The sequence below is a fragment of the Clupea harengus genome, chromosome 8 (genome assembly GCF_900700415.2).
Source record: "Clupea harengus chromosome 8, Ch_v2.0.2, whole genome shotgun sequence".
Lineage (NCBI taxonomy): Eukaryota > Metazoa > Chordata > Actinopteri > Clupeiformes > Clupeidae > Clupea > Clupea harengus.
Genome location: NC_045159.1, coordinates 17351203 through 17379042, shown reverse-complemented (window position 1 = coordinate 17379042; position 27840 = coordinate 17351203). Strand labels below are relative to the sequence as shown.

At 41.8% G+C, this 27840-nt stretch overlaps 1 protein-coding gene across 6 annotated transcripts in view; it reads right to left on the bottom strand.

Annotated features, from left to right (window-relative positions):
- ntm (neurotrimin) overlaps nt 1-27840 on the bottom strand; it is a 214758-nt gene that overhangs the window by 70959 nt on the left and 115959 nt on the right. For 2 of the 6 annotated variants that reach the window (XM_031572175.2, XM_031572177.2), the window contains exon 1: nt 9315-10154. In XM_031572175.2, the coding sequence (XP_031428035.1) occupies nt 9315-9487 (173 nt within the window). In that variant the 5' untranslated portion in view covers nt 9488-10154. Of the gene's footprint in view, nt 1-9314; nt 10155-27840 lie in introns of those variants that run through there. The other 4 variants (XM_042708491.1, XM_042708492.1, XM_031572178.2 and 1 more) reach the window with 4 other exon arrangements.

Below are 27840 nucleotides of genomic sequence, written 5' to 3'. Positions count from 1 at the left end.
ATGTGCTGCATTTCACTTAACAGGTCAGTCATTCCCTAAATCTTTTGGAATAGAACGAAATTGTATATTTGGGTTTCTTTGGCGACAGTTGTCGCATCGAACAGCACAACATATCCCGGGCATTTGAACTTTCTGTGGGTTGTGACCGACGCACAGCTAGACTACTGTGTCCGTGTTGGAAACAAATATATATATAATATTAGACACACGTCACATGGTATCCATGTATAGTAGTTGCTGAGCTCTGATTCACCGAAGAGCACCACACTTGGCAGACTACAGTGTTTGGGTGCGCCGTTTTAATATATACGCAATAGTTCCGCTTTTGGCGCTCGGGTGTAAAATCATAATAAATTCATAATTTTTGTATTTGGTCAGCACGGGGTGGCCACAGGGGTGGCCAGGGACATGTCTACGGGGGCACGGGCCACCCCAGGCCTCCGTGTAGAACCGCCACTGCCTGCGGGTTTGGACTGAGTTGGTCCAACCAGCCAATGGAACTGACCGAGTGTGTAAATTAACTGTGTACTGCAGTTACCCAAACTAGTCTAAGTAGCTCACATATGTACCATAGGTGACATGTGGCTCTGGTGGGTGAAAACACACATCACAGAATAAAACACAGCTTGCTTCTAATATGTATGATTCAGTTCACCAAACTCCTGGTCCCGATGGCAGAAAAGGTGCACTTTACATGAGGACCCTGTAGCTCTGAGCACCTGCTAGTATCACACCATTTAATGTATAATTCAGCACCCAAGATCAGACTCCCTCGCTCAGCAGCAGAGGCAATGCAATCCCTACTCTCACAATACACCACCTCTTCTGCACCACATTATTGTAGAAAATAAAGACTAGCGCATACATGTATGTAGTATATGTTAGGGATGGGCATAATTCATCGACGATCGATTAATTGATCATTAAGAATTTCCTTGATTAAATTATTTTTTCATCGATTAAAACATGTTCTCCTGCGTAGTGTGCGTGTAATTTATTTATTTTAGGGCTGTCAAAGTTAACGCGTTATTCTATGAGATTATTGTGGCGGAGATTAATGCAATCAAATATTTGAACGCTTTGTTTACTTCCGGTGCGCGTTGACCCATGGCACGAAACCGCCCCTTGTCTGCAGTCAGTTAGATAGAAGAGACCGGGACGGTAGTTGAAGATGGAGAGAGCTGAGGGATTGTTGGGCGGAAAGTTTCTGTTTAAGAGGCAAAATGACAGAACAATCGACAAAACTAAAGTTGTATGTAGCATTTGTCAAGCTGAATGTAGCTATCACAGAAGCAGCTTGTGTTTAAGTTATCACCTTAATGCAAAGCACCCGACAGAAAGCAGTCCCAGGTTAGATGGTCGCCAACCCACACTCCACGACTTCTCTAGGACATTAACTAGACCAGTCCGTGAAAAGGTTACCAACGCTGTAGCAGTTTAGGTTGCCGGTGACTGTCGGCCCATCAACATAGTTGAAGACGGTGGGCTGACTGAGGTGATTCGAATTGCTTTAGGGGACAATTCTTACGATTTACCGTCGAGGGGCACCATTGTGTCTCGCATACATTCCTTGGCTGATGGCGAGAGAGCACGAAAAAAATACAATTAAACAAGTGTCTAAAATACACGCTGTCTGAAGTGATTACTCGTTAATTTATAAGATTTAGTCTTTAGAAGAAAACAAACTTTTAATCACGATGAATCTAGATGAATGAATTTCAAAATTTGAGATTAATTAGTTAGAGAGAAAAAAAAAACGAAGGTCAGTTGTGTTCATGAGCACCGGCTTCTAGCTGTCGGCTCCGCTGCTTAAGAGTACAGCAGCGCATATTTTCAAGTGTAACCATTGAACGGATCCCGTTAAACTGCCACAAGAGTTGTCCATCTTGTAAGTTTAACTGCCACAAGAGTTGTTCATCTGGTAATAAAGATCTCAATGAGGAAACACGCTGTGTTTTTTCTATTTTCACTGCATTTTAATATAGCCTATAAATAGTGAATTTTAATATAAAAATATTAATGATTAATCGAAAATCGATCGTTAATTCTCCCGACGATCGATTAAGACAATTTAATCGAATGCCCATCCCTAGTATATGTACAGTCAAATATATGTGAATGTATTAATATATACTGTATGTGAATTCAGATATGTAATATGTTTATAAGAAGTGATGATGCCAAACACCAAAAGTCTCTACCCGACTTGATGCATGCACATCATATTAATATGTATTTCACATCTTCCAGGGGACCAGAGGATTAAGTGTGTGTGTGTGTGTGTGTGTGTGTGTGTCTCTGTGTGTGTGTGTGTTTGTGTGTGCGCGCATGTTTTCATGTTTTCAGGTACAATAACTTCACTGCTGAGGCAAGAAGCTCCTGCTTAGCTCTGCGTGAGACCGCGACTACTTTGAAATCCCGAGACCATAATCTCAAGACTTTCTCTATACCACAGGAGGATAACCACGTGCCTCTGTTGGAGGCAATCTAAATACCATTTGTGAAGAGTTACTTCTTAAATACCACCTTCTCCCCGCTTATCTTTTGACATATCACCACCATCACAATCTAGCGACGTTTGTGATCGCATATCCTCCCCTGAGAAGTGATTGTAAGGAGTTTGAACTCCTTTAGCAAATTGCCTTGCATAGAGACATAACTCAAGCGGTGACTCGTGCTAAATATAGGCACCTCAAGAGTATTGTCATTGAACAAACGGGAGGAACGAATGATAATGTTCTGAAGTTATGCAAAATGTGCACTTTGAGTAAGAGTGCTTTTATAAGTAGTGCGGAGAAGTTCAAAATGAGTGAACAAAATTCTGGGCGAATAACAAATATCACCACCTCGTATGTTCTATGTAATATCTGTGCAAAATACACATTGTGTGCAATGAATTTGTGCTATCGTAATGTGTGTGTTTGTGTGTGTGGAGCATGTATATGTCTCTGTGTGGTGTGTTTGTCTGTACAGTGTGCGTGTGTGTGTGTGTGTGTGTGTTTGTGTGAGAAAGAGAGAGAGGCAGTGTTAACCTTGCGCTGATGAGTATGAGGAGACTGAGGAGGAGAAGGAGGAGCTGAGACCCTTAAGCACATTATCCAGTGCCTCCTGTCTGTCATTCCTAATTCCTGGGCACAAATCCAGAACACATCTAAGTAGGCTGCACCAAAGCACCTCATAAACTACACACCTGTGTCCAGCCACTCTCCTTCATAAGCACTATGCCAGTCATGACTAGCAAACCCAATTTCCATCAGCAGGCTAAAGCACTTGGCTCTGTCAGATGTTTAATATCATACCCTTGTCTGGCTACAGAGAGAGGACTGTGTGGTAGAAGGACTCGGCCAACACATAGTAAAACATGTTACACTGGAGGCCCTAGGGGGGAAACACTCACTGTGGCTAAGGTGGTCTCTATCCTTCCCTTGCCTTGCCTTCCCTTGTCAAATGCTGTCTGAAGTGAGAGTATTGTGGAAATAGAGGACATTTCAGGATACTGTAGTTGTATTATGGGGGAAAGATGCAGTTCATCTAACTGTCTCTACATTGGGATATTTTGAAAATAATTGCTCTAAGACAAAATGTTTCTGGTACTGATCTTAGCTTTGTTATCAGCAAGCAAAAATTACAACTGCACTACCAATGAGCCGGTATTATATTAAATAGACCACGATAGATGCTTAAGGCTACATAGAGAGTTATTTTGTATGGAAATAGCATGCTTTAGGGAGAGGTGCACTCCAACAGTAAAATTGCACACTTTCATCTTTTGAACTGCATTTCAAACTTACACACAGATGCAAATACATTTGCTGGTGCACTGAATAACACAAACACAACACATTTATGCCTGAAAAGCAGCTCCAAATCAATGCCATTTCATTAAATTAAAAAAAAAGGATTGAAAAAAGAGATCATAAAGAAATTGCCTGTGCAACACAGTTTAGTGCATCCCCCTTGCTGTAATCCATGGGAGATATGAGATTATTTCCAAACACAAAGAGGTGCGGATGAATGTAGGCCAAGCTGTTTCCTGGGCATATGCCGGGAACAGAATAATCAAAGCTATTGCCAGTGAAACTGTATTTCATTGCTTTTTGTCAAGACCGGCAATTTTCTGTTTATATCATTTGGCATGGTATGTTTTGTTTTCTCTGAACAAGTGGCCATTCTCTGCTCTCAATAGGAAGTGATGAGCTTCAAAAACATGTAATTTGCTCCGCCTGACAATAATGCCATCAGCAGAACTGGAATGCCTCACTTAAGCTTGGCCAAATGAATCCCATGCTTTAAATACAAAAGAGAGCGAAGGAGACCTTGCACAAATGAGATACTGTTTATTTACAGTTACGGTTTTTTCTTCTCTTTCTTTTTCTTTTTTTTTTTTTTTTTGCTTGTGCAGTCTTCCAAATAGCAGTTAAGGTATAATCTTCAAACACTCGACACACATTCAGGTCCGATCATCAAAATGTTAATATTCACATATTAGCTGCATCCTGACCTCGAGACAGAATCAGGGACCTGTTCACCATGAGAGAACCCTGGTGGTGAGGCGCCGATGTGGAACCTTTTGGTTCCCTGTCAGAGCGTGAAAGTGAGGTGGCACTACCATTAGCCTCTGACACTTGTGGCAAAAAATAGCAGAGGAACAGCTGTCTGTCTGTCACCACCATAGGAGATGAGAGTGAGACCAGAAGAGTGGATCCGTGTTTATCTCTTTTCTTTTCTTTTCTTTTCTTTTCTTTTCTTTTCTTTGCTTTTCTTTCTTTTCTTTTCAAAGGAAAACTAATTCTGCTTTTGAGATGGTACAGTATGTATATATATATGTATTTATATACAGTATACAGTATATATATATATATATATATATATATATATATATACACACACACATACATGTATGCATGTATACATGTATATATGAAATATATATATATATATATTTCATATAGGAAAGCTGGTATTGTATTGCAGTAAATTATATATATATATATTGTATGACTATGTCTACAGATTAGATTCATTTTATGAATTTATGCACAGAATCTGAGAAAAACAATAGCTTTTTGTGAGCACAGACAAATGTTTCCAGTGTATAAAATCATGTGCACCATTCCAATAGAGAAGCAGACTGAGGCGCAGCTCAGTGATGCCCCAGAAGCTTAGGACTGCCATGTCCCTCGTTAATGATGAATACAATCTAAATCATTTTAGTCACCCTCTCTCCAAGTTAAAATGCGCGTTGCTTAGTGATGTTTTCAGACCTGGTGTTGATCCATAGCAGTGCTAGATCGGGGTGAGATCTGCTCCAAAATAATTTGCTATCAGGGGAGTTGGTTCTGAAGTCAGTCAAGTAATTTTGGCAATGATGGCATCACTAGGTAAGAATGATGTATTTATGCTAAATCCACTTTCAAAGCAGTTTCAAAACAGCTCGTGTGAGAATGTCATTTCAATGTGTTACAAGTACATTTAAACCCCTCTGTAAATCATGCCACAGGCCGTCAGTCATGGCTCGCTTTCTAGATTGTGGCATTAAGAAGACAACACATGATACGCGGTGATATCAAAGCAACCTGACGCAAGGTGTGAGGAACAGAAATTACAAAGAGAATCTTTAACATTTCACATTTCTCAAGAAATCAAATCTCTTTCTCTCTCTCTCTCTCTCTCTCTCTCTCTCTCTCTCTCTCTGTCAACGCTTCATCTGGGAGGTGCTGTTCTTTTGACGACATCTTTCTTAACCTCCCTGGTGTTTCTGAGCACACAATGACATAAAATAATCATGAGACATCTACATCCTGTTAAAATCTTTTAATGTTTTATCTCAGCAGCTAATAATCCATTAAAAATAATAATAGTAGTTAAAAAACTGTACTTTCAAGTAGATAGCATGGCTGAAATGGGAGATTAAGCAGTACGTAACCAAGAGAAACAATGAGATGTCAAATTACCCTGAATTTACAAATCAATGACATCAAAGGCCTCTGTTGAATATGAATGTATCTGACACACAGGATGCTGGTGTCAGTCTGACTTTGCATAAGAAGCAGTCCAATGCTTTCTCCTGAGAAAACAGCAATTCCCTATGGATGCAACTGTTCAATGTCACTGCATAATAGACATGAGATATATATGTACGTATATAACAAAACAAACTGAGATATATATATATATATATATATATATATATATATATTTTAAATGCTATTACAGTCCAACAGCTTGTATGGCAGCAACATATACCACTGTGGAATCAGGGAAACACAGAGGACCCACCACTTGCTGTTTGGCAGCAAATGCTGTCGCCTCGCTCCACCAGCTAAGTGAGAGTGTCAGCAGCTCAGGCCTCATCCCCGCTTTAATCAGTATATGGTCTGCTCCAGGATTCCTCCCCTGCCCCCATAAACACCAACATGGTTTCCCACAGTGGGCTGTCTGCTTGTGCTGTCTACCGACGGTTTGTTCTATTCCTTTTTTTTTCAGAAATGGGGGTTTTCAGCGTGTATGTGCTGGCTACACACTGTCAAAATGGTCAATTAAGCGCAGTTAGTGATAAGGATGACAGTTATCCTGGGTGTCAGCATAACAACAAGTGGGTGGTATATTTTATGTCAGATCACTTTTATCTTGACTGAGACAAAGACATAATAAGACAAAGACAGCAATTCCTTGTATTCTTGGTATTCTTGATTTGCCAGAAACTCATCTGTATTCGTGTTACTTAAAGCAGCAATACGGAGTTCTGTTCCAAAACCAGCAAGCTAACTACCTAAAAGGCATGCAAAAACCTTGCAAACACCACCAACAGCCCAGCTGACAATGATTGAAGCTTGCCAACACACTAACTGGTGTCTTTTGGCAGTATAGCTGGCAATGTCATGCGTGTGAAAGCTTTTCTTCCATTTTTGCAGGGTGTTCCAGCACGTTACACAGAACTACAAAGGGCATATCCTGGATGGCTAGTGGGGAAGACACAGGTGTTAATCTGTCCTTCACATGACCATATGCTATCAAAATGAATTTGAGGATGGTACCAATAGTTGCCTATTAAACCATACCTCAAAAAGTGTGAAATTGTTACATAGTGTTACTTTAAGACCTGGACAAAATAGGCTATGGTTTTCCTCTAATTTTGACCAATGTAACCCCAGGCTACAAGGTGTGATTCATCCCTATAGGTCATTAAAGGACATGTCTTTGGACACGTGTTACAGAAATGAGAATGTGTGGCGCCTGGGCTTTCACAGAAGAACTCACACTTTGCTAATAACACCACCTCTGCTGGCTTTTGGCAGTAAAAACATCTATATTCTCCTCAGATGCCTTCATTGAAAACATGACGCCCTCACTCCACCCAAAGGCTTCGACCTCAGCAACAAACATCTGACTCAGGCTCACTTAAAACCCACCCAAAAAAAGATCATCCTGCCACTGAGGGCCACGGAGGTGTATTGGAATCTGAACAAAGCTGGCACTGCAGCAAAAACAAGCACAGCTGAGTCACAGACCTCCTTTCCCCGGCACAGCTGTGATCTGCAATGCCTGATGTGCAACTCCGATCTCGGCACACAACTCCTGGTGATTACAGTGTAGTCGTGAAGCACTCTTTTTTCCCTTCGCTCATACTGTGCATAAGAAGCCCTGCGATGAGATTTCCATTTTATTCGTACAGTCTGTCATGTCAACAGAGTGACAGCGGCGTCAGATTTTTCTTCCATTTTTCATTTTTCACCTGCTTGTACAGGGGACGGAAGAGCATAGTCGGAGCGACAGATAACATTTCCAGGTGACTTTAACAAGCAGCTAGGCGCACATCCGAGGGTTACTGAAAACACTGAGAGGCAGCTCTGACAACTACACCGAGCTCTCGGGAAAAAAAGTTTTGAAGGGATGGGTAAAGTCAACAGTCTGATGTCAGGGGAATGGAGAGAGAGAGAGAGAGTGTGTGTGAGTGTGTGTGTGTGTGTGTGTGTGTGTGTGTGTGTGTGTGTGTGTGTGTGTGTGTGTAAAGAGAGCATATCTTTCTATCACTCTGTTGAAAGGGGGCTGTAGCTCAGTGGCACTGTTGGTTATACAAAGACGCGGAATGCAAATATGATAAGAAGAGCATCCTCTGCTCTGTTGCCTGCTGCCTCTTCCCTGTCAGGTGCGGTAGGAGAACAGTGCAATGGGATCATGGGACAGCATCCGCTGTGAAGTCAAAATCGTGGAAATCGTACAGTGCCAACGTTGATTCTAAAAAAGTTAAGCTTGATTTAGTCTGAGTATGTTAACACATTCAAAGACATAACCTGTCAGTGAAAATGCTTATGGCTCGACTTGAAAAAGAATTCCTCCTTTTATCAGAACTCAGCATATGTTACCGGTTGTGTTGACAGAATGTTAATTCTGTGGACGTTAATAATGTGGATTTTGTGTACTAGACAACAAGCATATTTCCCAACTATGCCCCCCGCCCCCCTTTCTCTCTCTTGCTCTTTCCCGCTCTCATTTGCATTTAGAGAAAAACAAAGGCCTCTACTGCTCCCAGCTGACTGGGCTGCTGTGCACATTTCCCACATACGCATTCTGAGTGCTTTCAATGACTTCCATATTTAACTTCACAACACATTTACTAGATATTTTCAAATGAACAGTTTTGTTTTACTTATTTCTTTCAAAAGCATGACTTGGATTTAAAATGACTGCAATCACTACTGAACAACTATGTGATGGCATAAGCACTGATATTACAATGACAACCAGGCTTTATGCTTGCAACTACTGGGAATTGTGTGTATGGTTCCATCTACTTCACATACACATACTGACACTGAATCAGGCTAATTTACCATTTTAATGTTAGTCTGAGGTCAGCATTTTATGTAAACAAAAGTTAGAAAAGAAATATTGTTGTATTTGCAGAGGAGAGGGCAAGTATGCTTTCTATGAACAGAAATATTCTGGAATGATGAACAGCATACTTCAAGTTATGTATAACCACAAAGCACAAACAAAAAGCAATTGCTCTAAAAAAATAAATTCCCTCAAAAACTGCAACCTTGCAACTCTAAACACACTTTCCGAGCGCCACACTCATTTAATAACAGTAGTAAGGCCATAGACAAGATATCTCTGCCTGCAGAAAGCATGCATTAAAATCAAGGTTAGAGAGGGCTTACTGCTTCAGCACAGTACTTGTTATTCATCAACCACCATTACCACAAATGTCCGTTTCACTGAACAAGCACTTTTCCAAAACAACAGAAGTACGAAGACTGGTCCATTAATCTCAATACTTGAAGACATGAGAAGACGAAATATGCACCTACCTGAGAGACACTGTATCTCCTTGCCTGACGGTAATATTGTCCATCACTTTATTATCGGACTGGGAATCCCCTTGGCTGTGGACGGGCAAACCTGCAGGGAGAAGGAAGAGCAGTCTGAACGACATCACAGTCAGAGACTTCCAAGACGCGGTGAAGTATCCACTGACACGCATCTCGTTCTGCAATCCTTCCGGGGACGGCAGCACGGTAATTCCGTTATTCAATTTATTTCGGAAACGTTTGAAAGTGAAACGGAGCTGCCAATTAGTCCTTTGATGAGGTTAAATCCGGTGACGGACATCAAAAACTAAAACAAACAAAAGCAATCACGCGAAATGACCTGCACATTCCTTTCAGTTGGATCATTGGCTGGTGGAAATACATATGTCCACAGTGCCTTAGCGATAGTGCTGGTGTCTGCTCAAGCAGGAGTAGGTGACAGGACACATCAAGACCACATGACATGTAATATGTTCAGTCAATAAGGCGCAAGCGATTTCAGTGACAGGTTTCGTATGAGATGATATGAGAAATACCATACACAAACTTTGAGACGATAATATTAGCGAATGAGTAACATTGCCAGAGGAGTTCCTTGTGATTGGCTCGCTACGATGCAGAGAGTTACAACCAGCACGGCAACATAATCCCGCGGAGACAGGATGTGAGTTAGACTCAGTGAGTTGTCAGGTAAAAGGGCAGCACCGATTACTGTGGGTAATTACCCGCATATCTGCTCTCTTATTTATAGTTAATATCGGAGACTACTTTTCAACTTGCATCAGTGAAAATAGAAATAAAGAAAGTCCACTTGACAGAGAAAGTAGACCCTTCAACGTTGTCATGGCAGCAGGGAGAAGTGAAAAGCAATGTAAGTCTTGTAATTATAGGTAAGGTATTTAGCAGACCCGTTTGTCTAAAGCGACGTCACCTCACTAACACTAACCCCTATTCACCTTATTTGATGGAAAATAAGGTGAATATGCAGCAGCACAAAGTCACTGCAAAAGTCATGACTACTTGGGTACAGGTATCCACTGCATCCGACTGGTAACACTTTATTTGGATAGTCAGTTTACTTTACAGATGGTTTTACAGATGGTTCGTTGAAATTTAAGTTCAGTCTTTCTAATTGTTCGCTAAACATCACCTTTACTAATATATAAACCCAACCATAACCTTACCATACACCCAATCCTAACCCCATAAATTGTAGTTAACAGAGTCTTAACAGATAGTTGAGTAGTAGTTATAACCTGAGCACCTATAGATAGTCTGTAGGGGGACCAGCTGAATAAAGTATATATGACCAAATAGCTGTCTATATATCTGTCTGTTACTATACCCATGCATCCATCCATCTGTGCCGCACTGAATTGAGCAGTGCATTGGCAACATAACATCATATCTGTATGTGTGTTGCACCGTCAGGCTCTTTTTGGCATAGTAATTAATTACACTGCAAGGCCATGGAAGTCAACAACGTTTAATTGTTGTTAGACATTCTTGACAGAGTTCTCTTTATAAATGAATGCAGGGCACATACACACTCTAAGCTAAGAGCCCATAATATTTAAAAATGTTTTAAGGCTGTTCGGGTGATGATTTGCTTCTTGTGTAGAGGCAACAGTGCCTCCCCACAGAGTTGCTCCCTCCTCCTTGAGGTGTTGCTCCGTGAGGTTTTGGGCTCTGTGGAAAGTCAACTATTCCTCCTGAGACTAGCGTGGGCTGCCGCTCACCATTCGTGTGGTGGTATGGAGGTTTGGACTCAAAGGGGACAGGTAATTGTCTACTCTAATTAAAAAAAGGTATTATATGCATGAAAAAGCACATCCTCGCTAAATTTCCTGATGGAAATTAATGGAAATTAATCCACAAACACCATTGTGTCCATTAGGCTATGCCATTCTGTTTCCAATCTAATGAAATAACCCTGGTGAGGAGCTGTAGGTGTATGCATAGACCAGGGAGAGAATTGCCTGCTATGTAAAATACATTGTTCATACATCAGCTACTTTTATTTTTGTCCAAAGACTTTTATTTTACTGCATTTAATTCTTCACCCTACCCAGCTTATAGTGAGCAGATGTTGATTAAATGGACCATGTCCAGTAAGGAGTTAAATGAATACCTCACTAGCTCTGTTCAAGGGTTCGTTCCCTCTGCTGCACACCAGATGGTCTCTCCCCTTCCTTAAAATTGGGCTTATTAGCATGGACTCTATGGCTACAGGGCCTTGATAACAGCTAAAACAAGAGTCTCCAAATGAGTCCTTGTTGCTCACCTGTGCTTACACAGAATACCAATATTGCCTATATATCAATATATGTGCCCTGGTGTTAAAATGTGTACCATACTGGCTACTTCTAAAGAATAATACAGAAAGAGAAAACAAAACTGGCAGCAACGTTCTATGCATATTTTCTCACAGTAAAAAAGTGACTTGCCTCCTTGAAGTGTTTTTCAATTAAGACATGAAAATACGTAATCAGCGCGACTGATTTCATCAGCAGGCCTATTATCTTCCTTAAAGCTGCATAACTAAGTTTCCTTTGATGTGATGAGGAGTTTACTGCGCTCTGCCAAACGCATGCAGACACAATTGGCGGGTGTCGCCATACTCCGTGAAAAAACCCCAAACCAAAACAAACAAAAAACAATAATTAGGGGTAAACAAACTATGTTAAGTATTCAGAGGGGTCTGAATGTATGTGGTTATGGTTTAAAAGAAACAATCCAACTGGTGAGTACATAGAACGCATTGGCATACCTACATGAGGGAATGAGAGAGCATTTTACAGCCACTTAAGTACTTGCGAACCAACATTTTTTCCTTTAACTCTCCAGACACACTGATACGGTCATCTGCAGTACGTACTGCCTGTGTGGGACTCTTATTTTTTTTTTATCATTTTGCCAATGGCTGCCTGATTCACTGCATTAATATTCACACATTTAAAATGCAGAAATCTTTTCCTGAGGTGTGTTAAAGGCTAAAACAAATGTTAAAAACACCAGCATTTCCTCAAACTTTTGTCGAAGGTCAATAATCAAACACAACAATCAATGCTGTTTATAGTGGAGGCTATAATGGCAAGCAGTCGAAAACATTTTAGCAGCCATTCAGGAAAAGGAGAGAGAAACTAAAAAACTAAAGCATGTTCCTCTGCCCCAAATGATCATACTGAAGAAAATGAATATGATCTTTGAAACATAATAGTCTTCGCTATAGGGGAGTTTAACAGGAGGTGATGGGGGGGGGCTTTTTCAAGAACTATACACTACTATACTGCAGATTAACCATTTACATCAGCTCTATTGAAAGATATACTCTCACTGGTGCTCACTCTCATTATAATAATATTACTTGCTGTTGTGAAATATACCTCTGATGTTGTTCCTAAGCAATCTGTAATTAATACAATTGAATATACTGTTACTAGAATTATGCTTCACAAACCATGAACCTTCGAAAGGGTGCCTGAGAAGACTGTGTATGTGAGTAAGATGGTAGGACTGTAGGCATTGCACTCAGTGTGGTGTAACACTTTCTCCTCGTGAGTTTTGAAATTGTAGCTGGCGAAAAATGTTTACCAGGCTATTATGGCAATATCAGTTCTGGCTGCCAGTGATAAGAGCACACACACACACACACACACACACACACACACACACACACACACACACACACACACACACACACATACACACACACACACACACACACACACACACAGAGTCAACCTCTCAGACAACATTCCTAAGGCTTTCTGCAATGTAATGTGCAGCCACTGGTGTTCTCTCTCACACACACACACACACACACACACACACACTAGGGTTGTTTACATGTGCGTTCAAGGGCTGAAACCACAACTCATAAACTTAGATGGAGGTGTGGGCTTGGCATTGAACCCTGCAATCCCAAAAAGGCCGAGGATGAGAGCTGGCTGACACATGATTAACACTCTTTTATGGTAAATCCTGTGCAGTCAAGAGAACATGTCACAATGTCACTGAAAGCCTGTAATTGTGGGGAAAGAAGTTGGTCACAAACACTGACTCTTCTCTCTCTCTCTTTCTCTCTCTCTCTCTCTCTCTCTCTCTCTCTCTCTCTCTCTCTCTCTCTGCAGAATGCAGATTGATGCATTTACAGTAATGCAAATGCTTCAACTTGAAGAGAACCTAAATTAATGTCCTCTACTGATTAAATGAGTCTGAGATTGAGCGTATTGGAAATGCATAAACTGTGCACTGAGGTGAATATAATGGATGCTGCACAAAACAGATTTGCACTAAACAGCCAAAGGTATGCACAACATAGACAAAAGCAGACGAATGTCACAAGAAACACTCTGATCCCAGCAGACACAGCACCACAGCATGTAGCAGGTATTCGCACTATGGCTATGCACGGTGTCTCTACCATAAGTCTCCACCGTCCAGCTATGCAGCAAACACCTTACAGGTGAGGAGATACACCTGAAGAGGAAGGAGAAGTGTCTCCTGGTCTCCCTGTGACCGAAACACATGCCTGTCTACATGTAGACCATTTTTTATTATGTTACACATTTTTTATTAATTACAAAAATAATCCATAACATATGATATTTGACATATTTTATAGTAAGTATTGTATGTTAAGGCTTATTTATTTTTACTTGTTTCTATGACACCCTGTCTCTTACACTTGTTCTCAAGTATGTAGATAGTTTTCTTCTAATTTGTTGGTGCAATTCCTTTTAGACACGTGTAGTTGCTATCTCTCAGTCTAACGCTAAAAAAGAGAAACTACTGTCCCAGTAATGAGTGTGGAGCTTTTGCACTAACATGTAGACATGGGGGGGGGACATTGTAAGCTGTAATGAGCTACTCCTAATGAATTCACTGTATATAGTTAAATAGGCTTGTCCTGTTAGATATGCTTCCAGGCAAATTAAAAAGCACAACACATCTCGGTTTTGTCCTCGTAAATGTGACTAATTATAACTCTTCGCTGCTTCAAGCGAGTTCCCTATACTTCTTCAACTTCTACCTGTGTGCAGTGTACCTGTGCTCACTAATTAGTGATTACATTTACAGGCTGGTAAAGCAGGTGATATGCAAACCATGACTAATGAGTTTTGTTCAATACCAAACCACTGAATTATGTGTTCAAACAATCAGAGATAGCGGTGACTGTGGATTGACACTGAGCACTGCAATGGGCCCTCTCCGCGCATGCTGAGGTGAGGAAATAGACAAAAAAATGCTTTCAGTAGATCTGAGAGTCTGTACGACTGAAATCCGCCATTGTTACGCTGTAAATCTTATCTTGTTGATAGGCAACAGACACATTTAGACGTTGCCAGGATTTGAATGAACCCGAGCAAACGGTTATTCGAATATCTTAATAAGCCACATGTCTAATAAAACGCACACCAGAGATTGCAACCCCCGCCAAAAAAAGGAGTCTATCTATGAACACAATGACGTGTAAATGCTAACCATGAATCCGTACTGATAACCAACAAACTTCTGGTACAGTGCGCAATTAAAATTTTGCACTGCAAAATAAAGATAAGGACTCCATTAGAGTCTTAAAACATTCCCAGATAATGGTTTTTTTTGGAGGTTGATGGAGCGTTTCATGGAGGGACAGGTGGGAATCAGTCACGTTAGCGCAGAGCCACCCGCCTCCCCAGCTAAAGGAGGCGGTGGAGGCAGGCAATGCACCATCGGCACCTCAGGCAAATGAGATTAGGGGGACGGGTGGGGGAGGTGCTGTGATGGGGAGGGGGGGCTTGTGTCTGGTGGTGGTGGTGCAGGGTGGTGGTGGTGGGGGGGGGCAGCGGAATTTACTCACTCTCTGACAGATTTACAGATCCCCGCTGGATATAATACAGGCCGAACGGGCTGTAAAAGCCATCATCTGTGAGTTGAATTACACACTGCTTGGAACAACTTGTTTGGTTTAGGAAATCCACACACCGCCCCCAACAACATACTACACCCCCACCCCATTCTCTCTCACACACACACACACACAAACACACACACACACACACACACACACACACACACACACACACACACACACACACACACACACACACACTTAACCCACCCATTTTGATTTACCTGTTTTTCCCCAACTGCTCCCCTTCTCTCTCCCTTTTTCGTCTCCAAGGGCAAACTGAAGAGACAGTGATATTTGTCACCCCCCAGGCTCAAGGTTCACGTCTCATCTTTGTTTTGTTTTTTATCCGTGACCGTGGGCTTGGTGCTAGCGTAGGGCACTATTTCTCTGTGCGCTTCACTCCTATGCACCAGCCTAGAAAATAGATTTCCCCTGTTTTTCCGAGAGAGAATATTCAGAGAATGTACATCTCTCTCCGTCTCTCTCTCTACATGCCTCTTTCACTGTATCTCTCTCTCTCCCCCCATCTCTCTCGTTCTCTCTTCACGTCTCTCCCGCTCCCTCTTTCTGTCCCTCTCTCTCTCCCTCTGTGGGTGTATGTGTGTGTGTTTGCACCTGTGTGTCTCTTAGTGAGTGTGTGTGTGTGTGTGCGCGCGTGTGTGTGTGTACACACACACACACACATCAACTCACACACAGAACCAGTTCATTTCTCCCAGTCCCCAAGCAATACCACACGGAGGTCAAACAGGAATGCAGTGCTTCAGCAGTACTAAACCTGTCAGAGGTATTTATTTTACTTTGGCAGTCTGCAGCGGACCAACAATAATAAGAGGGAAAAATCTGATATCAGTGGCAGATTAAACTCCATATGATATATTAGGCATTTTAAGCACTCGTGTTAACTGCTGTTGCTGTAAGCTGTGTACAGCAAAACGGATTATCCTCTATCTCTGGAAATATTGAGAGGGCCATATATTCCGAAAATTGTGTATTTATTTGCATCTGGCCGTTTACGGTTGTTGCCATAGTTAATAAATACTTAAATCTTCCAATCTTAAACAGAAGCTTAGGCAATTTAGAATGGCATCCAATCTTGGGGAGAGTAATTCACAAGTGTGTTAGGGTGCATCGGCTTACATCACCAAGCAACACGCCTAGTTGAAAGAAGGTCCAGTTCTAGAGCATCCCAGCACATCTCCAAAACAGGACACACACACACACACACACACACACACACACACACACACACACACACACACACACACACACACACACACACACACACACACACACACACACACACACACACACACACACACACACACACACACACACACACACTACTGAAGATTTTTCTCTCATCGCCATACCTCAGGCAGTCTGCCCACACAGAAGAAGCTCTCTCTCTCTCTCTCCCTCTTTTTTGCTTACTCTCTCTCATCCTCTCCCTATGACTATACATATACATACACAAACACACACAGACACAGACACACATACACACATGCACAGACACATGCACAGACACACACACACACAGACACACACACACAAACACACACATGCGCGCACACACACACACACACACACACAAACGCACACACAGACACACACACACACACACACACAAACGCACACACAGACACACACACACACACACATGCACAGACATACACACATACGCACACACAGACACACACACACACACACACACACACACACACACACACACACACACACACACACACACAGACACAGACACACATACACACATACACACATACACAGACACACACAGACACACACACACAAACACACACACACGCACACACACACACAGACAGAGAGAGACACACACATACCATTCCTCACTTCTGAACACTCTCACTTATGCAATTACTTCACATGCAAATGGGATCCCATCATTTCTCTAAACCTGGCATGTTGGAAATATATGAAAGGAGAACCAGCTGGATCGCACTTAAATAATAAATGCTTGTACTTATTATTATTTAATAAAAGCTGAATGTCACTGAGCCCTTTGTCATGGCGATGTCTTCTGTGGCAAGAGGAAACCACTCCTTAACTAGTTTAAAAATATATATATATTCTACCTGGGTGAATAACAGCAGGTATATAAATGGATTTCTACCATTGGCATTCATTCTGATTAGATGTGATGCATGGACAACTGTTGGAACGTCCAACTGAGAAGTGCAATTTGAAGCTTGTCTAAAAGTAGATTTAGTATGCAGCTTCTTGTTTTGTGGCTTACAGTAAATATATAATCAGAATAAATAACACCCACCCTCCAAAATATATATTAGAGCTTTTTCTCTTTATTGGTATTCCATCATTTGGAGCTGGCCTGAGTGCAATCGACGCCTCCAAACTGTCCTCCACATAAATAAGGGTCTCACACGACAGCGAGGTAGTGGCCATAAATGTGAATGACCTCTACAGTTGTACTGGAAGTACTATCAACAACAGCTGTGTTCATTTTTCCTTACAACAGACCGTACAAACGGAAATATATCACACCAGATACAGATACTTGGTGAGTTCACTACTGATAGTGTGACCTCTGTTTGTGTGTGAGAGTGTGTTTGAGTGTGTGTGTGTGTGTGTGGGAGTGTGTTTGAGTGTGTGTTTGTGGATGTGCATTTTCACCCCTGACCTCCTCTTACTTGTTTACAGCTTGTAATTATGCATATCGTAGTAACTATGAATCGACGGAGCTGTAGGGCAGAAATGTACTCCGCCACCAGGGTTCAGTGAGGAACACATCTACTAGTGTAAGCATTCAAATCTTCTGAGTGAACTGCATTGTGGTCCTTCTCACGTCACACAAACTGAGTGAAAAGACTGTGAAAAGATGAGCGAACACAAATGTGTCATTGTGTTCAGTGTGTTACTTCCAGTACATCAGTTCTCAACAACTATCTATTAAAAAATTCTTCAGCTTTTTCAGTGCTTGGTTAACTCCGCAATAACCGCATCACAATTACAACAGGGGAGAAAGACTGAAAAGACTGTATCCACTTTACCCTTTTTCTATTTCTCCACATAGCCGTCGTTAAGGTTAGTCTAAAGAATGCAGTTAATGGAATGGAGGAGAGAGGTATGGTAACCTGTGTCACAGGATTGAGCACGTCCATTTTGAAAGCACTCACTTCAGTCGGCAGTGTCACAAACACAAGCATTCAATGGCATCCTAACCTTCAGGATATTTCTCATACAATCTCCAGGACCATACCAAATTTTAATAGTGTCTTGGAACAGAAAAGACATTTTCAAGGGTTTCTATTTTCCTTTTTTGTGTGTGTGTGTGTGGGGGGGGGCTGACTTGAAAAGTTAAGTTCAGTAGAGAGAGCCCCACTGGTACTCTCTTGTCTCAGTGAAAGAAACCTCCAGTTTATTAGCGCTACCTTCAAGCCTGCTATTTTGAGCGCTCACTCACAGGGTTAACGGCACTCTGGAGCACTCCAGAGGAGGGGTGCGACCGACAGGAGCAAAACACAGGGCTGACGAGACGTTTGATACCGCAGTCATTAGACACGTCTTCAGAAAGAAAGACGGAAAGGCTCCCGAGTCAAAGGCTTCCCTTCCCCTAATTTCAGTTTCTCGGGTGAAAATTGAATGTTGTGTTTTTTTTTGAAGGAGCACTCTTGGTTTCCTGGGTAAACATGACGATTGCTCTCATTATTGAGATGCAGCAATGTTAACACGGAATCTTTTATACTTTTTGGTATAATCTGTTTGCAGATGTACCACATAAAGCAAACAAATAGAACATTCTGTTCAGAATACCAACTTCATCGCTGATACGAGATTGGAGGCTTTAAAAATAGACCATAGTAAGATTCACAGAAATACTCTGAAGCCTGTGAGCATCTTCATAATCTACTCTTTCTACGCTTTTCCTGGCATTATATTCTACTCACATTGTTTAGCTGAGATATGTACCGCATACTTTACACATTACTCTGATTAATACACATGCTTCCAACAGCCATACTATTCACAAATGCCACTCTGAAATAATAATTTTAAAAGGCATTACAATTCTACTTCATCCAGATCTAGCCATTCAATCCATGCCAAAGTAAAACCAATTATGCTCCTTACAATAATGTAATTGTCAGTGTGGAGAACTGACTGAACTGTTAAATGAACGAGGCGGTTGGCTCCTTTCCTGTCCTCCCTTTCCTGGCCTGGTCCTGTGCGACGGCGAAGCGTGAGCAGACGTGGGTACTGTGACACCCACCAGATGGAGGCCATCCATTCTGCACACGGCACCGCATGGTGCAGACGCACACGAGGAGCGAGGAAGCAGAGCAAGGAGTGCGTGCAGCTGAGACTGGCATGGGTCCACTACAGGCAGGTGTACTGTAGACCGGATCTATCTGTCAGATGGGTCCACTACAGGCAGGTGTACTGTAGACCGGATCTATCTGTCAGATGGGTCCACTACAGGCAGGTGTACTGTAGACCGGATCTATCTGTCAGATGGGTCCACTACAGGCAGGTGTACTGTAGGTTGGATCTATCTGTCAGATGGGTCCACAACAGGCAGGTGTACTGTAGACCGGATCTATCTGTCAGATGGGTCCACTACAGGCAGGTGTACTGTAGACCGGATCTATCTGTCAGATGGGTCCACTACAGGCAGGTGTACTGTAGACCGGATCTCTCTGTCAGATGGGTCCACTACAGGCAGGTGTACTGTAGGTTGGATCTATCTGTCAGATGGGTCCACAACAGGCAGGTGTACTGTAGGCCGGATCTATCTGTCAGAAGCCATCTGTGGCTTGGACGAGATCTTGGATACTACTGACATTTAGGTTTATTCATTTAGAATATGAATACAGTGCGGCTGTTTATTTTCGTTACTATGTATGGTGAATGGAAACCATGACCATGGCGTTGTTAGCACAGGTGAACTCCAGAAGATACTGTACGTAATGACCATGGCGCTGTTAGCACAGGTGAGCTCAAGGAGTTAAAGTACGTAATGTGGGCCAGATGCAGGCCCAAGACTTTGACCCAAGACACCTACAGTAGTACTATGCTATATGCTATATGCTATATGCTATACATATCCATTCTCCATGTTAAACATATTCATGTGAACTCCCTGGGTGTCATTTCTAGCAATACACAAGTACTGAGCATGTGCTGAGCAGTAGGTGTAAAATTGATTAATTTCTCGAAATTTTGATTTTGGTTCATATCATTAATCAATCGTTTGATCAGTCAATTGGGAGATCAATTGTAGCTCTAGCACCTGCGCTACGGGAGCTGATATGTCTAATCTGGGCAAGACCCGGACCAGAAGCACGCTAACGTCACCCACCACCTGTGATAGCTCATTCCACAGCATGTTGCTATCAATCCAATCTGCTGTCTGCGGAAGAATAAACCACTAGAACCTCCCGTGATACACCTGCACTGATGCACAGCACTGATCCAAGATCTCAGATTTTGGGAGGTCTAGGAAACAGTGCTGTGAATACTGATACTCAATGATGTTACTTTCTCCACAGTAAAGGGGCTAATTACGTCACGTTGCGTTACATTAATTAATATTGCATTATATTTATACTGGTGTGTGTGACTGCTTGACTGATTGATTGATTAGACAAAAACATAATTTTTTTCTAGAAATATCGCTTCTTCAAATACTGCTTGTGCAATGCTAATGACGGCCCTCTTGCATAAGAAACCTAATATGCTGATTTGCAATAACCCATTCATCTGGCATGAAGCTAGTTCAAAGAAAGAGAAAGAACTCCAACTGAGTTTCATTACTGGCCTGCTTTGATCACTGGCTTATCACTGCCACTGTAATACGTTTCCTTGATGACTTCAGAAGAGCATCAGCCTTCTTTATCTGACTGGATCTGACTATATTCTGAGTATTGTTAGGTTACACCTGACGGAAGTGAGGAGAACAATGCCAAAACTAATTTTACAGGGCACTTAAAATATGCTAAATGTGTACATCCTTTAACAACCTTGACCTATTTTACATTGTTTTCCATTTTGGCTTCCCGCCCTCTCTCTCTCTCTCTCTCTCTCTCTCTCTCTCTCTACATCTCCCTCTCTCTCTCTCTCCCTCTTTCTCTCTCAAAGGATGGGGTGAGTTAGGTCAGATGATGTTCAATTTAAAAAATTGCAGTCCGGAGCAATCCAGGCAGTCTAAATCCCCAAACAAAGTCAATTCAAGGTGAGAATGAGCAAACTGAAGTATTGTATCACAGACTTCCAATGATGTAAAGACACAGATTATGTCAGGATTAGAAAGAAAACTCGAAATGTACCTACAATGCAACTCTGTATGTGTATACTTGAAGTATATTGTAAGCATGTATATATCATCAGTTCATTCACAAATATTCAGTTTATATTTGCATTAATATCGTGTTTTAGTACATTACCACAAGACTTTTAATTCACACGAAAATATTGATTGCGGCAAATTAATGAATACATTCATGGACAAAGCTAAAAGGAGATGGAGAGTGCCATTTATTTTTCAGAGAGCTAAGATGGAACGTTTTCTATGCTTAAAGCAATATTTGTTTTTTAAAGATTTTTTTCCAGGAATTCGCAGGAGATGAGACGGAAAACAGAGGAAGTACAGCTAATATGAAAGATGATCTGAAGTGATATTTGCTGAACGGAGGCAATGCAGCCAAATAAGCTTGTTCTCCAAAGGAGATATGAAGTAGCAAGGGCATTTGTTTCTTGTTATGATGACACATCTCAAAGAGATTCTACATTTTACTATAACTGCAGCTGCCAAAGACTGTTATGCTGCCAGTGGTCAAGATGCTTGTGACATTGACTATGACTATTTGCTCTTCAAAAAGTACTAAAAAATTACAACGAATATGTTTTCTAATAAAATGGTCCTATAAGGTAGATCTGCTTCAACGTCCCTTCTAATAGAGCAATCAGCAATCACACGCCAAGTGGATGTAATAAGAAGGTTCTAATGGTACTTTCTGCAGTTATTCCGGTTCCGTGTGCTCGGGTTAGTACCGGGTGCCTTATAATTGAATGACTTGATTTACAATTCCCGTCACTCACCTAAGCACTGACATGCTACTGACATGAGTCACAGCCACCAAGGCCATTAATGCAACACACTTTTCCATTACACAGATTAATTGATATGTAAAGTGGGTCAGAGTGGGAGACAAGGACACAACCTGGCTACTTACATAATGGCAAGAGACTTTAAAACAGTGTTTGTCCGCTCCTGATGGCCTACACTGCTGAGTGTATCCCATCACTCTTTGCGCTACTGCGCTGTGATTGGACAAATCAGAGGCCTTGATGTCTTCAGCGGCCAATTAGATCCAGCCAGATCCATTGCCCTGCAACATGGCAAACCGTTTTTTTTTTTTTTTTAAGTGACTGATGCTTTATAATGTTCTGTCAGGAGTGTCCTTCAGCATTTTGATGTCAGTTTGCATCATTGCATATTCTTTTTGGGACATTTCCAACTTAAAAACACTAAACACTATTACTATAACAATAGTAACAGCTAATATTTGAATTGGTAAGTGATTATGTCAGGGGCTATGTAGATTTACTATCTGATGAACCTAGATATATTTAGAAAAAAAAACTATTTATTATCAATTATTAACAAAGAGCAATAAGCCACATGTCACATTGACAGGTTTTTTATCTGGATTCACCAATGAAATGGTCATAATTAGGTTAAGCTAAACTAACATACACGATTCCTTAGAGAAAAGTGGCTTTCATCTACCCATACCACCCACCCAAGGCCTTACCCGATTCTTGACACCTGTGCATCGGTGTCCTCTAAAGGTATCCATGACAGGTTGCCTCATACTCTGTGCATTGATTTCAGTTACTTAACCTGGAGGATGTTTTCCCTATCAATATTTCATCAGTTTCTTTATCAGATTCTGTGCCCAAAGCATTTGTTATTTCCCAAATGATATATCATATAGCAAAACAGTAGAGCCTGATAGTATGTGAAAGTAGTCTAGTCCACAGGAGCAAAGCTGAACTTTTCTTTGACTTTTATTAATCTTCCCTGCCATGCTGCTTTCATAGCCCTCTGGAGCCAGGGCCTTTGTGGGGCGACACGAAGAAAAATGAGATCAGTTGTGTTTTACACCTTGATGCAAAGCTTTGTTCCATTTCACCTGACAATACCTTTGATATAAACTTTAAAGGAAACCTTAAAGCAAGTTTTAATCACACTTGGTCATCCTCAGTTTCATATTAGTTCTTAGCAGATGAGATACGTTCTAAGTTCTCAGCCTGACAATTTAGCCGTAGTCACAAGCAAAGGAATGGTGAAAATTCTCCTGAGGAAAAGGATCAGATTACCTGCTGTCTCTATGTTTTTTTCTATTTTCCAGAGTTCAAGTTCAGTTGACAGTTTCCAGACCATAATTAATAAATCTGAGCTGTAATATGGTTCAGCAGTACAGTGCATAGATAGAGCCTCTCTCAGTCAATCAGCGCCATTGCCTTGATTACCTGTAACTGTCATGTTCATGATCTTCTCTGGTGTTTATTTTCCCCCCAAGTTAAAAAATGCAAACAAACATCCATTTTGCATTTACAACTCCTACACCAGACACCCAGCTCCCCTACCAGCCCCACCACTATTTGCATGAAATAGCAAAGCTATTTTTAGCCGTGTCAGATTTCTGGAGCTAAACAAACCTCAGAGGCAGATTTTTCCCTGTTTAAATGGGCTTCAAAGGCAGCTCATAAATTAACCTTTTCTGAGCACCCACTCAGAGTATTTCTGGTGTGGCACGTGCACTGCCAGGGTGATCCTCTGAGCTTTTAAAGGCGGGCTGCCTCCACACACGAGTCCACCTCCAGAGACCGTGCCTGCAGAAATAGCAAGGCCACTCTACTCCCATAGGATCGCTTAATAGCCATGCATAACACACTGCTCGATGATCCAAAGACATTAAAAAAAATACATGGCCAAATAGGTGGACTGTGATGATGATGCAGTTTGAGAGTGGTTCCTGTGGACAGGCACTGGTATGAACCCGTCACTCCATCCTCCTCCCCACCTCCACCTCTCTCTCCATCCTCCTTCCCACCTCTAACTCTCGCTCCATCCTCCTTCCCACCTCCAGGCACTGGTATGAACCTCTCACTCCATCCTCCTTCCCACCTCCAGTGCCCTTTCTTCAAGTGCCACGCTATTAAAATCCAGTTACACTGTCAGCTGTCAGTGCCGTGTATTAAATATGAACACAGAAACACACACACAGAAACACACACACACACACACACACACACATACACACACACACACACACGCACCATCCATATATCTATACATTTCATGGATATGAGGTGGAAGCTTATACAATTTTCTTTACACAACATTTACATAAGGGTTAGAAAAACCATTACAAACGTCATAAGCCTATTTAAATCATCTTTCAAAGTAATTGATTCAATAACCAGATTTATGTTTCAAAATGCAACGAGATCACACTATAATATCCCCAAAAAACTGCAAGGGATAAAATGCTATGGATCTCAGTTATTGAAATGGATGTCGTCGGTATTTAACAGAGAAAGAGCCAATGACATTAAAAGACTGACATGTGAAAAATAGGAACTCTTAAGTTTGGTCCTGCCCCGGTCGCCAGAACAGCAAACGGGTCAATACCCCATCATTATAGAGCTTCACACTCGGCTGGCCGCAAATGGACTGCCCCAAGGTCCATCTGAAGGATTAAGGCAAAGGAGTAATGTCATTTCACGAGATGAGACAACATTGCTCATCTTTTCTCCCTACTAAAAAAGATGAGAGAGAATAAAACACACACACACACACACACACACACACACACACACACACACACACACACACACAGAGGAAAGTGTGCATTTTGAATGGGGGTTTATTTCCAATGAGTGAAAGGAGCGCTGTGACAGAACATAATCCTGTCACTAGGGCTAGCTGCTGAAGACAGCAGGAGGGTGTACATTTACTTGGATCGTGGTCCCTGGAAAGGCTTTCTCCTGGCTACGTTAGACAGAGAGACTTATGTAAAATAACCCAGGGAATCAGTAAGCTGAATAAAACAGTAAATTATATTCTACATTTCTGGCAAGCTGTCCTTTTTTTCCATTTTCTGTTTGGATTGTGAAATGTTTATCTTCAGAAAAGACAACCAGGCAATGCTTACACTGCCATTGTCAGAGCTCCCTTACTGTAAAAGAAGTGGAAATGCTGTGCTTTTCATTCGAGTCAAATTATCTATTGAATTTCAGAGAATGATAACAAGTGAAGTGTGATGCGGGAACAAGGAAGTAGATTTGTGTAATAGCTTGCCACTTGTTCTTCCATGTGGCGTACTACTCTTGGAATGTATGTCTAGGTCTGGGTTCAGGAGTAAGGAAGTGTGCATCAATAATGGAAGATCTGAGCCACTGCTGAAACACACTGTCAGAACAAAAGAGGGTGGGGGGGGGGGGGGGCAAAATTGAATGGATGATGTGGTAACAAATAGGTATATGTCTGTGTGTAAGTTAAGGGGGAGGGAGGGAGAGAGGGAGCCCTAAATATTTCATTGAAGAACGAAACCACCCCGATAGAATAGAAAAGAAAAATAATGTCAGTCAATACGGTTTCAAGACTGCAGCAAATCCCAGGGGGAGCTCTCCTGATTTGCCGATATGATTTTATCTCTCCGAGGCTTGTACAAGGCGCTGGCCGGCTAGCTGGCTGGCTGACTGGGATTAATAGAATTCCAACACAGAGAGGCCCATCTCTCAGTTTTGATGACTCTGTGACAGGCCTTGATGGATCGGCGGGGCTGCCACCACTGTGACAGTTGTGCTCGGCTGATGAATTGTGAAATGAGACAGACACACAAAAGCTGTGGGCAGCCAGCGTCGGGCCCGCCCTCGTTGACTGAGGTGTTCCTGCATGACAGCCAATGGAACCTGAGTCACATCCATCTTCAACGCCTTAAATCCAACACTGTTCTGGACGAGACATCATCACAGAAGTCTATTTTTTTGTTTTTTATTATATATTTGTTTTTAAGAGATAACGGATGGGGTAGAAATTCATCCAGACGGTAATCAACAAAATGCCCAAGATATGGGCTCATCTTTTAACACCTTGTCTGCACTTTCAAGACTTCTTCGTCATGATGAATACCCAAACAAATTCAAGTAAGAGACACAATGGGTGGCCAAACCGAGCGACTTCATTAAAATATATATTCCAAGAGGCGCTAGGCAGATGGTCTGTACCTTCGATGAGCCTGACTAATCACTTACGTAATTCGGTTGACCTGCGCAGGTTTGCGGCCAAGCCTAACCCTGATGTCCGAGTGATTGGTGAGGCACCGGGGTGTCTGAGGGCCAAAAGAGGATGCATCACCGCAATAACAGCAACGTCTGCTGTCATAATCATAAAAAGGCATAAATTACGTGTGACGGAGTTCCTTTTATTAGCTGTTCGGAGCAGATGGCGCGGTGAGTGTTTCATCCCAGTGCCAAGATACTTTTTTTCAGGCTGAAGACAGAGGATTAATGAAAGTAAGCTGGGGTTGAGCATGTCAGGAAACTGGTGCCTGTGGATAATACAATCAGGGATTAGTTCAGTACAATGAGGTCTCCTCTGTCTCTTGGCCTCTGTGTGTTTGTGCGGAGGAAACTTTACGGGTGATTATATGGCAGCTAATTCTGACCACTTCCAGAGAGGACTTAAAATTCTGACCACTTTCGGAGAGGACTTAACACAGCTGTGATGAATCACAAACCAGATGAAACTTCCAGTGTTTTCTTTGAGAATTTGGTGGGCGGCTGTAAAGGATTCGTCAAAAAAATGTTGTACAGCTTTTTTGCAAGTTCCATCCTTTTTACTCACTGTAAATCACACGTGGTTACTCTATGTGCCATGCCACTTCTTCCAGTATTCAGATAATGAGTCAAAATGGTTTAGGGCCGTGCTAGTACAGCAGCTTGACATGTGCACAGTCATTAAACCTAAGTGTCATAGACTTTTATCATTTGTTCTTGGTGTTTCTTAAAGAAAGAAATAGTGTCAACTCAACGTCAAAGATCAAATGCACATCCTTTATGACACATGATACAAACTGGTATCAGCAATATAAAAAAACTGATAAATGTGTATTCATACTAGTGTCAGTTGTAAAGAAGGAGTTATGCTTCTGTCATTTACCTGTATTAACTACTAACACCCTTAATATCAATATGCATGAAACCCCTTGAAAATGTATTGTTTTCAACACTGTCTGCCCCTTGGTAAGTACTAAATGGGCAACATCTCATTCTGTATTCAATACAGAGTCCTTCAAAGCTGCATTCAGCCAGTCTGGAAAAAAAAAAAAGTGGAAAAAAGACGAATATTCAGAATGGTGTAGGGCATTAAAGAATTTCAATTTAAAGTGAATGTTCACAGTTTGGATTAATGAGCCCACAGAGCCATACGGTACCCTGTGAGAGCGAGGCTATTCCGAGTGCAGGCGACAAGGCTTCACTACAAATCAAGGCCACCTCAAGCTCAGATCATCTTCTTCCTGGGTATAAAAGAGTCTGCCTCTCTCAAATCCACGG